The sequence below is a fragment of the Salmo trutta genome, unplaced genomic scaffold (assembly GCF_901001165.1).
Source record: "Salmo trutta unplaced genomic scaffold, fSalTru1.1, whole genome shotgun sequence".
Classification (NCBI taxonomy): domain Eukaryota; kingdom Metazoa; phylum Chordata; class Actinopteri; order Salmoniformes; family Salmonidae; genus Salmo; species Salmo trutta.
The window spans coordinates 405,604-421,713 of NW_021823350.1; the positions used below are offsets into that span (position 1 = coordinate 405,604).

Below are 16,110 nucleotides of genomic sequence, written 5' to 3' on the forward strand. Positions count from 1 at the left end.
GTGTAGCTAACTACTGGAACTACACACTACTGTTTTACCATGTAGCGGTGTAGCTAACTACTGGAACTACACACTACTGTTTTACCATGTAGCGGTGTAGCTAACTACTGGAACTACACACTACTGTTTTACCATGTAGCGGTGTAGCTAACTACTGGAACTACACACTACTGTTTTGGCAAAAATAAAATATGGCTAAAGTAGGCAATCATTTACTGTCTTTTTCAGCATGCCACCTCCTAATTTTCATTTGAAATGTTGTTTTGGGGTCTTTAACAGGCGGCAAAATTACACATTCTGTTAAGATATGACCCCAAAGTGATCTATTCTTGCAATGTGTAGTCTATGACATTTCAGATTAAGATATGATACTTTTTCACAAAGTAGTTTGGATGGAGTGAGCTTTAGTGTAGCTTAACTTATTCCCGTGTGAAGTAATTGGTAGCTTGGTAAACTATATATTCAGAGTAGCTTCAACCAACACTTCCTGTGTGTGTGTGTGTGTGTGTGTGTGTGTGTGTGTGTGTGTGTGTGTGTGTGTGTGTGTGTGTGTGTGTGTGTGTGTGTGTGTGTGTGTGTGTGTGTGTGTGTGTGTGTGTGTGTGTGTGTGTGTGTGTGTGTGTGTAGATGTGTGTGTCTGTCACACACCCTGAAAGAGAGGGCACCCTGGCATGTCTTCACAGCGGTGGGTGGCTATCCTCTGGGTGTCTGGGTGCTCCTAGTGAAAGGCCAGAACCAGCCTGCAGATGGTTCTGTCTCTCTGTGTGTGTGTGTGTGTGTGAATGGCAGCCAGGTCCTTCAGTCTCTCTCTAAGTCTCTCTCTCTCTCTGTCTCTACTCCCAAGCACTCAACTCCAGTTAGTGTGTGTCAGAGAGTGTGTGCGGTGGTTGTCTGGCTCTAGACACTGAGGGAGCATGGTGGTTTGTGTGTCGCTGAGTAGGTCCCTCGGCCAGCCGTCTGCGCAGACACCGGGTGAAATCCACCTGCGCTCGCGGCAAAGCTTGATTGACGATTGACTTTGGCAGCCAGCCCTGAAAATACAGTACATACATATTCAATCTTCAAATCAAATCACATTTTATTAGTCACATGCACAGAATACAACAGGTGTACACCTTACAGTGAAATGCTTACTTACAAGCCCTTAACCAACAATTCAGTTTTAAGAAAATACCTAAAACAAAGTAAAAGATATGAATAACAAATAATTAAAGAGCAGCAGTAAATAACAATAGCGGGGCTATATACAGGGGGTACCGTTGTCGAGGTAATTGAGGTAATATGCACATGTAGGTAAAGTTATTAAAGTGATTATGCATAGATAATAACAGAAATCCCAAACAACATCTATGTTAGAAACGGGCACACATACATACATACATACATACATACATACATACATACATACATACATACATACATACATACATACATACATACATAATTATTCGCTCCTATGGCCTATTTATTGCCTACCTCCTCATGCCATTTGCACACACTGTATATAGACTTTCTTTTTTTCTACTGTGTCATTGACTTGTTTATTGTGTTATTGGCTTGTTTATTGTTTACTCCATGTGTAACTCTGTGTTGTTGTATGTGTCAAACTGCTTTGCTTTATCTTGGCCAGGTCGCAGTTGTAAATGAGAACTTGTTCTCAACTGGCCTACCTGGTTAAATAAAGGACTTGTTCTCAACTAGCCTACCTGGTTAAATAAAGGACTTGTTCTCAACTAGTCTACCTGGTTAAATAAAGGTGAAATAAAAAAAAAAAAAAAAAAATAAATAAATACAGTGCATTCGGAAAGTATTCAGACCCCTTGACTTTTTCCACATTTTGTTACGTTACGGCCTAATTCTAAAATGGATTAAATCAAAATTGTCCTCAATCTACACACAATACCCCATAACGACAAAGTGAAAGAGGTTTAAAAAATGTTTTTAATATATTCACATAAGAATTCAGACCCTTTGCTATGAGACATGAAATTGAGCTCAGGTGCATCCTGTTTCCATTGATCATCCTTGAGATTTTTCTACAACTTGATTGGAGTCCACCTGTGGTAAATTAAATTGATTGGACATGATTTGGAAAGGCACACACCTGTCTATTTGAGTCCACCTGTCTATATAAGGTCCCACAGTTGACAGTGCATGTCAGAGCAAAAATCAAGCCATGAGGTCGAAGGAATTGCGTGTAGAGCTCCAAGACAGGATTGTGTCGAGGCACAGATATGGGGAAGGGCACCAAAACAATTCTGCAGCATTGAACATCCCCAAGAACACAGTGGCCTTCATCATTCTTAAATGGAAGAAGTTTGGAACCACCAAGACTCTTCCTAGAGCTGGCTGCCCGGCCAAACTGAGCAATCAGGGGAGAAGGGCCTTGGTCAGGGAGGTGACCAAGAACCCGATAGTCACTCTGACAGAGCTCCAGAGTTCCTCTGTGGAAATGGGAGAACCTTCCAGAAGGATAACCATCTCTGCAGCACTCCATCAATCAGGCCTTTATGGTAGAGTGGCCAGACATAAGCCACTCCTCAGTAAAAGACACATGACAGCTCGCTTGGAGATGGCCAAAAGGTACCTAAAGTTCTCTCAGACCATGAAAAACAAGATTCTCTGGTCTGATGAAACCAAGGTTGAAGTCTTTGGCCTGAATGCCAAGTGTCACGTCTGGAAGAAACCTTGCACCATCCCTACGGTGAAGCATGTGGGGATGTTTTTCAGTAGCAGGGATTGGGAGACTAGTCAGGATCGAGAGAAAGATGAACAGAGCAAAGTACAGAGAAGTCCAGAGCGTTCAGGACCCTCAGACTGGGATGAAGGTTCACCTTCCAACAGGATAACGACCCTAAGCACACGGCCAAGATAATGCAGGAGTGGCTTCGGGACAAGTCTCTAAATGTCCTTGAGTTGCCCAGCCAGAGCCCGGACTTGAGCCTGATCGAACATCTCTGGCATGACCTGAAAATAGCTGTGCACCGACGCTCCCAATCCAACCTGACAGAGCTTGAGAGGATCGGCAGAGAAGAATGGGAGAAACTCCCCAAATACAGGTGTGCCAAGCTTGTAGCGTCATACCTAAGAAGATTCAAGGCTGTAATCTCTGCCAAAGGTGCTTCAACAAAGTACTGAGTAAAGGGTCTGAATACTTATGTAAATGTGATATTTCAGGGTTTTTTTGTTATAAATTAGTAAAGAAAATCTAAAAACCTGTTTTTGCTTTGTCATTATGAGGTATTGTGTGTAGATTGATGAGAAAAAAATAACAATTTAATATATTTTAGAATAAGACTGTAACCTAACAAAATGTGGAAAAAGTCAAGGGGTCTGAATATTTTCCGAAGGAACTGTACTGTTCATACATACAGTGGCAGTGAGAGCAGCGCTCTAATGAAGGTAGACCATATCTCACTATATGTGTAAATTAGGTGTCATCATGGTGATGAAGGTAGACCATGTCTCATCCTATGTGTAAATGAGGTGTCATCGTGGGGATGAAGGTAGACCATATCTCACTATATGTGTAAATTAGGTGTCATCATGGTGATGAAGGTAGACCATGTCTCATCCTATGTGTAAATGAGGTGTCATCATGGTGAAAGGATTGGAACATTAATTTGTATTTGTCTTGTTTAGTCTTATGAAAAATGTTAAAGTGCACGCTATGCCAGCCGTGCCTCAGGAAGCCTTCTGCTGCTTCAGTGGTGGTCCAGTCCCTGCACAGCAGCATTTGTGTGCTTGCATTTCATTGAATGGTCTTGCTTGATCAGACATGTTCTCTAAGGAAGTTCTATAACGTATCAGTACAGCAGTCTTAGCAACCTGAAGACCTATATATAGAAGGTTCCAGCAGCTGAAAGTGACAGGTCATTTCCTGTGAAACATCATGCTTAGCTTCATTTGACAGAAAGTGTTTAGAGAAAGATGTTGCTGCCAACCCTAATGGCAGCAGCAGGAGCCAGGTGTGTGTGTGTGTGTGTGTGTGTGTGTGTGTGTGTGTGTGTGTGTGTGTGTGTGTGTGTGTGTGTGTGTGTGTGTGTGTGTGTGTGTGTGTGTGTGTGTGTGTGTGTGTGTGTGTGTGTGTGTGTGTGTGTGTGTGTGTGTGTGTGTGTGTGTGAAACCCCTATTGGCAAATGCATCTGACAGCAAAACATGTTGATATTTTGAGCTTGTAGAGGATGGAGGAGCATCTTTAGCTGTGGTGTGATGAAAGACTCTGTGTCACCAAAGCGTTACTTGAGCTGACATAAGCAATGTTTACCGTGAATGCAGTCTCTGCTAAAGTGGGAACATTGACTGACTGCTATAGCTACAGGTCATTTTTATTATTATTTAAATGTTTTATTTCACCTTTATTTAACCAGGTAGGCCAGTTGAGAACAAGTTCTCATTTACAACTGCGACCTGGCCAAGATAAAGCAAAGCAGTGCGACAAAAACAACAACACAGAGTTACACATAAACAACATACAGTCAATAACACAATAGAAAAATATATGTACAGTGTGTGCAAATGTAGAAGATTAGGGAGGTAAGGCAATAAATAGGCCATAGAGGTGAAATAATTACAATTTAGCATTAACACTGGAGTGATAGATGTGCAGATGATGATGTGCATGTAGAGATACTGGGGTGCAAAGGAGCAAAAAGATAAATAACAATATGGGGATGAGGTAGTTGGGTGTGCTATTTACAGATGGGCTGTGTACAGGTGCAGTGATCGGTAAGCTGCTCAGATAGCTGATGCTTAAATGTAGAGAGGGAGATATAAGTCTTCAGCTTCAGTGATTTTTGCAATTCGTTCCAGTCATTGGCTGCAGAGAACCAGAAGGAAAGGTGGCCAAAGCAGGTGTTGGCTTTGGGGATGACCAGTGAGATATACCTGCTGGAGCGCGTGCTACCTGTGGGTGTTGCTTTTGGGGATGTTGGCTTTGGGGATGACCAGTGAGATATACCTGCTGGAGCGCGTGCTACCTGTGGGTGTTGCTATGGTGACCAGTGAGCTGAGTGTTGCTATGGTGACCAGTGAGCTGAGATAAGTTGGGGCTTTAAATAGCAAAGACTTACAGATGACCTGGAGCCAGTGGGTTTGGTGACGAATATGTAGCGAGGGCCAGCCAACGAGAGCATACAGGTCGCAGTGGTGGGTAGTATATGGGGCTTTGGTGACAAAATGGATGGCACTGTGATAGTAAACTGGATGTCTGAGTAGAGTGTTGGAGGCTATTTTGTAAATGTCATCGCCAAAGTCAAGGATCTGTAGAATAATCAGTTTTACGAGGGTATGTTTGGCAGCATGAGTGAAGGATGCTTTGTTGCGAAATAGGAAGCCGATTCTAGATTTAATTTTGGATTAGAGATGCTTAATGTGAGTCTGGAAGGAGAGTTTACAGTCTAACCAGACACCTAGATATTTGTAGTTGTCCACATATTCTAAGTCAGAACCGTCCAGAGTAGTGATGCTAGTCGGGCAGTTGGGTACGGGCAGCAATCGGTTGAAGTTTTACTAGCATTTAAAAGCAGTTGGAGGCCACGTACAGAGTGTTGTATGGCATTGAAGCTCATTTGGAGGTTTATTAACACAGTGTCCAAAGAAGGGCCAGATGTATACAGAATGGTGTCTGTGCAGAGGTGGATCAGAGAATCACCAGCAGCAAGAGCGACATCATTGATATATACAGAGAAAAGAGTTGGCCCAAGAATTGAACCCTGTGGCACCCCCATAAAGACTGCCAGAGGTCTGGACAACTGGCCCTCCGATTTGACACACTGAACTCTATCAGAAAAGTAGTTGGTGAACCAGGCGAGGCAATCATTTGAGAAGCCAAGGCTATTAATGCGGTGATTGACAGAGTCGAAAGCCTTGGCCAGGTCGATGAAGAAGGCTGCACAGTACTGTCTTTTATCGAGGGCGGTTATGATATCGTTTAGGACCTTGAGCGTGGCTGAGGTGCACCCATGACCAGCTCGGAAACCAGATTGCATAGTGGAGAAGGTACGGTGGGATTCGAAATGGTCGGTGATCTGTTTGTTAACTTGGCTTTCAAAGATTTTAGAAAGGCAGGGCAGGATGGATATAGGTCTGTAGCAGTTTGGCTCTAGAGTGTCTCCCCCTTTGAAGAGGGGGATGACCGTGGCAGCTTTCCAATCTTTTTGTGGTTCTCAGACGATACAAAAGAGAGGTTGACCAGGCTAGTAATAGGGGTTGCAACAATTGTGGCGGATCATTTTAGAAAGAGAGGGTCCAGATTGTCTAGCCCAGCTGATTTGTACTGGTCCAGGTTTTGCAGCTCTTTCAGAACATCAGCTGTCTGTATTTGGGTGAAGGAGAAGTGATTTTCACAGCAGCTTTAGTCGTTGATGGTAGCCTTGAATATCAATTCAAACCTCCTCTTAAGTAGCCTGAGGGCCAGTCTGTTAGTGTGATATGTCATATGAACATGTTTGGCATGACAATGAATGACAAGGAGTCGGCACAATAGCACAAACAGACTGGCACTCAGGCTACTTAAAGGGGAGGTTTGAATTGATATTCATGATCTAAACTGACGTGATGACATCCTAGTCCATGTGTAGCCTAACAAGTTGGGGTCAATCAATTTGAATTCAAGTCACTCAATTCAGGCAGTGGATACGAAATTAAAGTTGATAAAAAAAGAAAAGAAAATCTACCTTGACATCCATGTTGAGGAGCCACGTAAAGTGGCTCCTGCCTGTGTCGTCTGCCAGGGCCTCGATGACAATACACGTTGGTCCGTCCTCCGCTCTGTTCAGATCAAGTAAACAAAATCACTCATTAAAACTCTATTAACAATGTAATGAATAGAAACCTACAGCATGATTATTAACTGAACCTAAAATAACCTTTATATCAAATAACCTTTGCAATGGCCCTTCTGTGACAGCATGAGCCATAAACAGGCTTTGGTCCAAGCGCACCCTCTATCCAACTCTATGAGCCAGGCTTATCCGAGCAAAGCCGGTGTTCTTGTTACCTGACGAAGCCTTTCTGAGGAGGGAAGGACTCCAGGTGTGTGGCTGCTCCCCCCAGATAGATACATGACTCCTGTCTGGAGAAGTGTCTCACACTCAGGAAGTCTCTCTGGCCTATCAGGTTGCCGGCTGTCTCTGCTGACACCTCGTGCGTAACCATGGTTTCCGGGCCAGCTTGCTTTAGAACCTTCAACACAAGAGACAGACTGACAATACAATATCATTTACTGTACTGCTATGTGTCCCAAATAGGACCATATTCCCTATATGGTGCACTGCTTTCTCATGTCACAACTAGTGCACTGTATAGGGAGTAGGATGCCAGTTGGGACGAAGGCTTTATAATGCCAGCTGAAGACACAGGATCTGCCGTAGCAGTTTGTTCTTCCCTCATCAGAATGTCACCAGACAAGTGTGATATCCTGGTGTTGTAAAGACTATCGACGCTGTGTGGTCCACATCTACCGTAAAACTATTGACTATCAACTATCGACACTGTGTGGTCCACGTCTACTGTAAAACTAGCGACACTATCAACTATCGACGCTGTGTGGTCCACATCTACCATAAAACTATTGACTATTGACACTGTATGGTCCACGTCACTATCAACTATCGACGCTGTGTGGTCCACATCTACCGTAAAACTATTGACACTATCGACTATTGACACTGTGTGGTCCACATCTACCGTAAAACTATCGACTATTGACACTGTGTGGTCCACGTCTACCGTAAAACTATCGACTATTGACACTGTGTGGTCCACGTCTACCGTAAAACTATTGACTATTGACACTGTATGGTCCACGTCTACCGTAAAACTATCGACTATTGACACTGTGTGGTCCACGTCTACCGTAAAACTATTGACTATTGACACTGTATGGTCCACGTCTACCGTAAAACTATCGACTATTGACACTGTGTGGTCCACGTCTACCGTAAAACTATCGACTATTGACACTGTGTGGTCCACGTCTACCATAAAACTATCGACTATTGACACTGTGTGGTCCACATCTACCATAAAACTATCGACTATTGACACTGTGTGGTCCACGTCTACCGTAAAACTATTGACTATTGACACTGTATGGTCCACGTCTACCGTAAAACTATCGACTATTGACACTGTGTGGTCCACGTCTACCGTAAAACTATTGACTATTGACACTGTATGGTCCACGTCTACCGTAAAACTATCGACTATTGACACTGTGTGGTCCACGTCTACCATAAAACTATCGACTATTGACACTGTATGGTCCACGTCTACCATAAAACTATCGACTATTGACACTGTGTGGTCCACATCTACCGTAAAACTATTGACTGTTGACACTGTGTGGTCCACGTCTACCATAAAACTATTGACTGTTGACACTGTGGTCCACGTCTACCATAAAACTTCAGTTCATAGCCCGGGTGGTTATTTGCTTAATTCACTGAATACATCAGGCCCTTATTAGAGACAGGCTTCTATTTGAGCCAGGTGTTTATTTCCTTAATGCATACAGCTTTTGCTCATTTGCATTGTTAATTGTTTAATTCCAGCATTCACTTCCAGTATTTTAATCCATGTATTCATTTCCTGCACTGATGTGTTATCATTTACACACTGTGTCACGTTTCTTGTTTCAGTATGCCTCTATAAAAATATATATTATTCTCCTATTTGACCGTGCATTTTCTGCAGTTCTTACTTTCGCCACTAGAAGGCGGACTGACAATTTCTGGGGGTCTGTAGTCCTGAAGTTGTTGACTGTTTTATGCTTACCTAATTTTTAACAAGTGATTACTGAATTATTTAAACCCCTATAGTCGATTGACACACCAGTACGTCAATCTAAGTAACACAATAAACAATTCCCCATCATAATCTCCAGTTTAAGCTAGAGATTTGGTATCTGTTTTTTTGTATGGAATGCGTCTCAATCCGCCAATGTCGCACTTCCGCGTCTGCGGTGGAAGGTGGCAGAGCTAGAGCGGTGTTTGTCAAACCATGAGACAACCCCACAAAATCGGTCTTCTCAAGAAAATGTCTGTAGCGTCGGAACGCTCTATGACCCCAACAAATGTCAGGGGACTCGTCTGAAGTCAGTACCATCAATGTGCTTATAGTAGCAAAGGCCAAATTTAGTATTTTCTCAAATAATTTTGTTATATATTTTTTTACACCTAAAGGGGTCCTAAAATTCAAAATAAAAAAGCTGAATGATCCATAGTGTGCCCATCGTAAAACAATTCCATATGTCAGCTTAGATGAGTCTGCTTATCTTGATGTTGTTTTCTTTTATTCATAATATTTTATTGAAGAAGAAATATAAACAATATTTTTTTTTAAATAATTTGCAGTCACGTTGCTTTTTTATTTATTTGTTTACCCCTAATCCTTCAGAACATTCCCTGTTGATCCCCGACCCCCTCCCTGTTTCCCACCCTTCCTAATGCCTCCCGGTCCCCCCACCCCTAAAATCACAGAGAAAAAAGGATAAATAAATAAACAAAGTAATACAAATAAAATAACAATAATAATAATAGGTATTATAATAATAGCATTAATAATAGTTTTAGAAACACCTTATTACAAATATGTACCAATTTACAGACCAAAATACACATACTTAGCAGATAAATAGTATTCCAGTTGGATAATAACACATGTGTATATGTAGAATAACATTCTAAAGGATGCCATAATAGATGGAGACCAAGGAGAACAGAAGATCAATGATTTCCTAAGGGGGAGGTGTTAAGATTACACATTGACCAACAACTACCCTACTATGATGGACCAGTTACCTTGATGTTTTTGATGCTTGGGTTCCACTGGTGCATCTCCTCCACCTTCCACAGGATGTGATGTATCTCTTCTGGGGTGGCGTCTAACACAGTCTCCAGTCTGAAGACTTTCCTGTCCCCAGACAACACTTTACTGTAGATCACATCCCCGTTCTCCTACGACAGACATTTACAGGAAATGTTGTAATGTGGCATCCTTATGATTTCCTTTAACAACACAGTTTCAAGAAGGTTTCTAATGATGTCCTGATTTTGTATAGAACACAGTTACTGTACGTTCTCTTGTGATAGTCTTTCTACTTCATTTGGTCTTGAGATTACAGAACATTTCTCTACTCCAGAGTTACAACGTTTTGGTAGTGTGGCATCTACGAAGGGAAAACCAGCCACGTCGCGGACACTAACGTCTTGCTTCCGGTCAAGCTAAACACCTTCTTTGCCCGCTTTGAGGTTAACACAGTGCCACCCACGCAGCCCGCTACCAAAGACTGCTTTTCATTGACTTTAGCCCCGCCCTGTGCAACTGGATCCTGGACTTCCTGACGGGCCGCCCCCCAGGTAGTGAAGGTAGGAACAACACTTTCACTTCGCTGATCCTCAACACAAGGGTGCGTGCTCAGCCCCCTCCTCTACTCCCTGTTCACCCATGACTGCGTGGCCACAAACGGCTGCAACTCAGTCATCGAGTTTGCAGATGACACAACAGTAGTAGGCCTGATTACCAATAATGACAAGACAGCCTACTGGGGGGAGGTGAGGGCCCTGCGAGTGTGGTGCCAGGAAAATAACCTCTCTCTCAATGTCGACAAAACAAAGGAGCTGATTGTGGACTTCAGGAAACAGCAGAGGGAGCACGCCCCTATCCACATCGACGGTATCACAGTGGAGCAGGTGTAAAGCTTCAAGTTCCTCAACATACACATCACTGACGATCTGAAATTTGGCTTGGCACCTAAAACCCTCACAAACTTCTATAGATGCACAATTGAGAGCATCCTGTCGGGCTGTATCACAGCCTGATACGGCAACTGCATGGCTCTCAACCGCAGGGCTCTCCAGAGGATAGTGCAGTCTGCCCAATGCATCACCGGGGGCAAACTACCTGCCCTCCAGGGCACCTACAGCATCCGACATCACAGGAAGGCCAAAAAGATCATCAAGGACAATAACCAACCAAGCCACTGCCTGTTCACCCCATTATCATCCAGAAGGCAAGGTCAGTACAGGTGCATCAAAGCTGGGACCAAGAGACTGAAAAACAGCTTCTATCTCAAGGCCATCAGACTGTTAAACAGCCATCACTAGGCTGCTTCCACCCCATTATGTAACCCTGGCCACTTTAATAATGGAACAATAGTGACTTTTAATAATGTTTACATATTTTTGCTTTATCAAATAAAATGTTAAATCTCATATGTATATACTGTATGCTATTCTACTGTATTTTAGTCTATGCCACTCCGACGTTGTTCATCCTAATATTTATATGTTTCCTTTCTTTTACCTTTAGATTTGTGTGTATTGTGTGTATTGTTGTGAATTGTTAGATATTACTGCACTGTTGGAGCTAGAAACACAAGCATTTCGCTACACCCGCAATAACATCTGATAAATATGTGTATGTGTGACCAATAAAATTTCGATTTGATTTGATATGAATATTACCGCTACAAGGTTTCCATGGTAATAGCTATTTAGATGAAGTTTTCCTAAATGTCAAAGTAACGGAAAGAGAAAGTTTGGATATGTGGCATTAGTATGCAGCTTTACAACACACCGTTTCAGAAAGCAGAAGAGTAACTGCTGCATTTGGAACAGCTACTGGGTTCCTTATTAAATAACGAATAACACATTTGGTTCTGGGTTCTGAGATTATGGAAAGTGCATTTTTCTCCTACAAGGCAAAAAGTTCCCTACTTAACTAAATTGAATGCACAGGCTGTAAATTGCTTTGGATTAAGAACGTCTGCTAAGTGACTAAAATGTAAAATGTTAGAAAGTTAGAAATTGTGGCAACAGTATGCAGCACAAAGTGCCCATGTCAATTATATTTGAAGGGTTTTGAAGACAGGATATCCTTGTCCTATATGACAGTTTGGTGGTTTGGCATCAGTACAAGGTTTCCATAGCAATAGCTTTTTTTTGGAGATTGAAAAGATATGCATGAACACATGGAGCAACATATTTTAAAGGGGAAATACAGGATGGTTTGACAAAAATCTATATACAAATCCCGGATTGCCTCTTTAATCAACGATGATGTATGGATGTATGGATGATGCACTACCTCTGTGAGTTCTGTTTTCCATCCGTTCTTATCCTCAACAATGTCCAGAGCCTTGGTCAGCGCCTCGTGCCCACGTCTTATGTACAGCAGCTCCTCCTCTTTCAACGGGACTGGGTTGACTACCTCTCTTCTGGAGCTCTCTGTAACAAGTTTACATACACACAGCAGCACTCACTTTATTCAGTTCTATTTGAAGCTGTTTAATATTCAATGGTCAGTACAAGTTATAGTAAAAAGTAATGCCCTTGAAAATATGTAATTATAACTAAAATAAGGGAAGTTTGTGCTCTGTGTAAAATAATAATGTAATTGAAAATGTGTGCAATTTGTGTATCATCGTCAGGCTTACCACTGTGTTGATGCTGAGCGGTGCCAGTCTGCCAACCCACATGGCTGGTCCATGCTGGTAGTTGGGTCTGCCCATTCCTCTGCATGTGAGCTAGCTCCTGGCCGATCGCTGCGATAGCTCGCCGTTGCAGTCCTGTCGTAGGATGACAATAACAACAACAGTCAGCTTTCATTTGTAGAGCACATTTCATATAGCCAGATCTGTTGTCTCCTTCTATAACCTGGTCCCAGATCTGTTGTCTCCTTCTATAACCTGGTCCCAGATCTGTTGTCTCCTTCTATAACCTGGTCCCAGATCTGTTGTCTCCTTCTATAGCCTGGTCCCAGATCTGTTGTCTCCTACTATAGCCTGGTCCCAGATCTGTTGTCTCCTTCTATAGCCTGGTCCCAGATCTGTTGTCTCCTACTATAGCCTGGTCTCAGATCTGTTTGTTCTCTTGTTAACCCCATTGCTCATTATCAAGCCAAACATGTTTAGCATGACACAGACTGCCGTTCAGGCTGCATTTGATCCATTCTGCAAGTCAAAGTGTTGTACACTTTGATGAGGACTTCTCAGGATTTCTCTCCACAAACTAAGACTACTACTAGTCACAGCCAAGACGCCATTAACAGCAACAATAGACTCCATCCAGATGCACGTGCACTGGCTGGTCCCAGATCTGTTTGTGCTGTCTTGCAATGACCATAGGAGGGAATTGGCAAGGCAGCACTAACTGATCTGGGACCAGGCTATGTGTAGTGTGCAAGACACGGTAATCCTACAATCTAAGGAATGAGAGAAAATGTATGCATCTCTTCAGGCCTGCATCCAAAATGGCCCCCTGTAGTGCCCTGGTCAAAAATAATGCACTATATAGGGAATAGGGAGCCACTTAGGACATAACCAAGATGATATAGTTGTATGTGTTTACCTGCCATGGTCCTGAGGTGAGGGTAGGAGATTCCACAGCAGAGCTTCACCACGGCAGGCAGCATACTGTAACGTTGGTGACAGCGACGGCAGCTTGAGTGTGCCAGGCTCCAGGCTTTATAGGACCTCTGAAGGACAAGAGAGGAGATAAGGGGATGGGTTAGAGGATAGGATTGTAAACTGAATTCTGGCCCCAAGGTTGCTGTTAGAGAGACACACACACAGCTGCTTCCAATAGAGGTATTTTATGTGTGCTTCTAAAAAGGAGAGAATAAATCGTGAGGATCCATGTATACAATAATAAATCCACAACCATTATCAGAATGACAAGTCTACATATAGGATGGCCTGTATTCTAGTGAAGGTTCATCCTATATAACTTCTGCAGAATGACAAGTCTACATATAGGATGGCCTGTATTCTAGTGAAGGTTCATCCTATATAACTACTGCAGAATGACAAGTCTACATATAGGATGGCCTGTATTCTAGTGAAGGTTCATCCTATATAACTACTGCAGAATGACAAGTCTACATATAGGATGGCCTGTATTCTAGTGAAGGTTCATCCTATATAACTACTGCAGAATGACAAGTCTACATATAGGATGGCCTGTATTCTAGTGAAGGTTCATCCTATATAACTACTGCAGAATGACAAGTCTACATATAGGACGGCCTGTATTCTAGTGAAGGTTCATCCTATATAACTACTGCAGAATGACAAGTCTACATATAGGACGGCCTGTATTCTAGTGAAGGTTCATCCTATATAACTACTGCAGAATGACAAGTCTACATATAGGACGGCCTGTATTCTAGTGAAGGTTCATCCTATATAACTACTGCAGAATGACAAGTCTACATATAGGACGGCCTGTATTCTAGTGAAGGTTCATCCTATATAACTACTGCAGAATGACAAGTCTACATATAGGACGGCCTGTATTCTAGTGAAGGTTCATCCTATATAACTACTGCAGAATGACAAGTCTACATATAGGACGGCCTGTATTCTAGTGAAGGTTCATCCTATATAACTACTGCAGAATGACAAGTCTACATATAGGACGGCCTGTATTCTAGTGAAGGTTCATCCTATATAACTACTGCAGAATGACAAGTCTACATATAGGACGGCCTGTATTCTAGTGAAGGTTCATCCTATATAACTACTGCAGAATGACAAGTCTACATATAGGACGGCCTGTATTCTAGTGAAGGTTCATCCTATATAACTACTGCAGAATGACAAGTCTACATATAGGACGGCCTGTATTCTAGTGAAGGTTCATCCTATATAACTACTGCAGAATGACAAGTCTACATATAGGATGGCCTGTATTCTAGTGAAGGTTCATCCTATATAACTACTGCAGAATGACAAGTCTGCATATAGGATGGCCTGTATTCTAGTGAAGGTTCATCCTATATAACTACTGCAGAATGACAAGTCTACATATAGGACGGCCTGTATTCTAGTGAAGGTTCATCCTATATAACTACTGCAGAATGAAACACTGAAATATCACATTTACATAAGTATTCAGACCCTTTACTCAGTACTTTGTTGAAGCACCTTTGGCAGCGATTACAGACTTGAGTCTTCCTGGATATGACGCTACAAGCTTGGCACACCTGTATTTGGCGAGTTTCTCCCATTCTTCTCTGCAGATCCTCTCAAGCTTTGTCAGGTTGGATGGGGAGCGTCGCTGCACAGCTATTTTCAGGTCTCTCCAGAGATGTTAAATCGGATTCAAGTCCAGCTCTGGCTGGGCCACTCAAGGACATTCAGAGACTTGTTTTGTCATTATGGGGTATTGTGTGTAGATTGATGAGGGGGAAAAAAATATTTGATCAATTTTAGAATAAGGAAGTAACGTGAAGAGGACCGAACTCTTTCCGAACGCACTGTATATAATAATTATATATGTTGCTACATGATCCCATATGTGTTATTTCATAGTGTTGATGTCTTCACTATTATTCTACAATGTAGAAGCTCTCTCTCTCTCTCCTCTCTCTCTCTCTCTCTCAGAGTTTCCCAGACATTTGACTGGTACTGAGAACCTAGCTGAGCAGGAGACTGAGAACCTACCTGAGCAGGAGATTGAGAACCTAGCTGAGCAGGAGACTGAGAACCTAGCTGAGCAGGAGACTGAGAACCTAGCTGAGCAGGAGACTGAGAACCTACCTGAGCAGGAGACTGAGAACCTAGTTGAGCAGGAGACTGAGAACCTAGTTGAGCAGGAGACTGAGAACCTAGTTGAGCAGGAGACTGAGAACCTAGCTAAGCAGGAGACTGAGAACTTAGCTGAGCAGGAGACTGAGAACCTAGTTGAGCAGGAGACTGAGAACCTAGTTGAGCAGGAGACTGAGAACCTAGTTGAGCAGGAGACTGAGAACCTAGTTGAGCAGGAGACTGAGAACCTAGCTAAGCAGGAGACTGAGAACCTAGCTGAGCAGGAGACTGAGAACCTAGCTGAGCAGGAGACTGAGAACCTAGCTGAGCAGGAGACTGAGAACCTACCTGAGCAGGAGACTGAGAACCTAGCTGAGCAGGAGACTGAGAACCTAGTTGAGCAGGAGACTGAGAACCTAGCTGAGCAGGAGACTGAAAACCTAGCTGAGCAGGAGACTGACAACCTAGTTGAGCAGGAGACTGAGAACCTAGCTAAGCAGGAGACTGAGAACCTAGTTGAGCAGGAGACTGAGAACCTAGTTGAGCAGGAGACTGAGAACCTAGTTGAGCAGGAGACT

The 16,110-nt window shown here is 42.8% G+C and overlaps 1 protein-coding gene across 1 annotated transcript; it reads right to left on the reverse strand.

The window, feature by feature from the left end:
* Positions 1–857: 857 nt before the first annotated feature.
* On the reverse strand, positions 858–13,481 carry LOC115190195 (steroidogenic acute regulatory protein, mitochondrial-like). The gene is made up of 7 exons (XM_029748688.1): positions 13,353–13,481; positions 12,440–12,571; positions 12,091–12,230; positions 9,804–9,959; positions 7,001–7,185; positions 6,678–6,771; positions 858–1,031 (listed from the first exon to the last, which is right to left on the reverse strand). Exons 1-7 carry the CDS (start codon positions 13,414–13,416, stop codon positions 858–860), a joined length of 945 nt encoding a protein of 314 aa, XP_029604548.1. The 5' UTR covers positions 13,417–13,481.
* Positions 13,482–16,110: the final 2,629 nt, after the last annotated feature.

What these genes read in the sequence shown, in the direction of transcription:
- LOC115190195 (XM_029748688.1), bottom strand. Translation starts at nt 13,416, where the DNA reads ATGCTGCCTGCCGTGGTGAAGCTCTGCTGTGGAATCTCCTACCCTCAC. An exon ending in GGAAAACAGAACTCACAGAG is followed by an intron (nt 9,960 to 12,090) that starts GTAGTGCATCAT and finishes TGTCTGTCGTAG; the next exon opens with GAGAACGGGGATGTGATCTA. An exon ending in CAAGCATCAAAAACATCAAG is followed by an intron (nt 7,186 to 9,803) that starts GTAACTGGTCCA and finishes CTTGTGTTGAAG; the next exon opens with GTTCTAAAGCAAGCTGGCCC.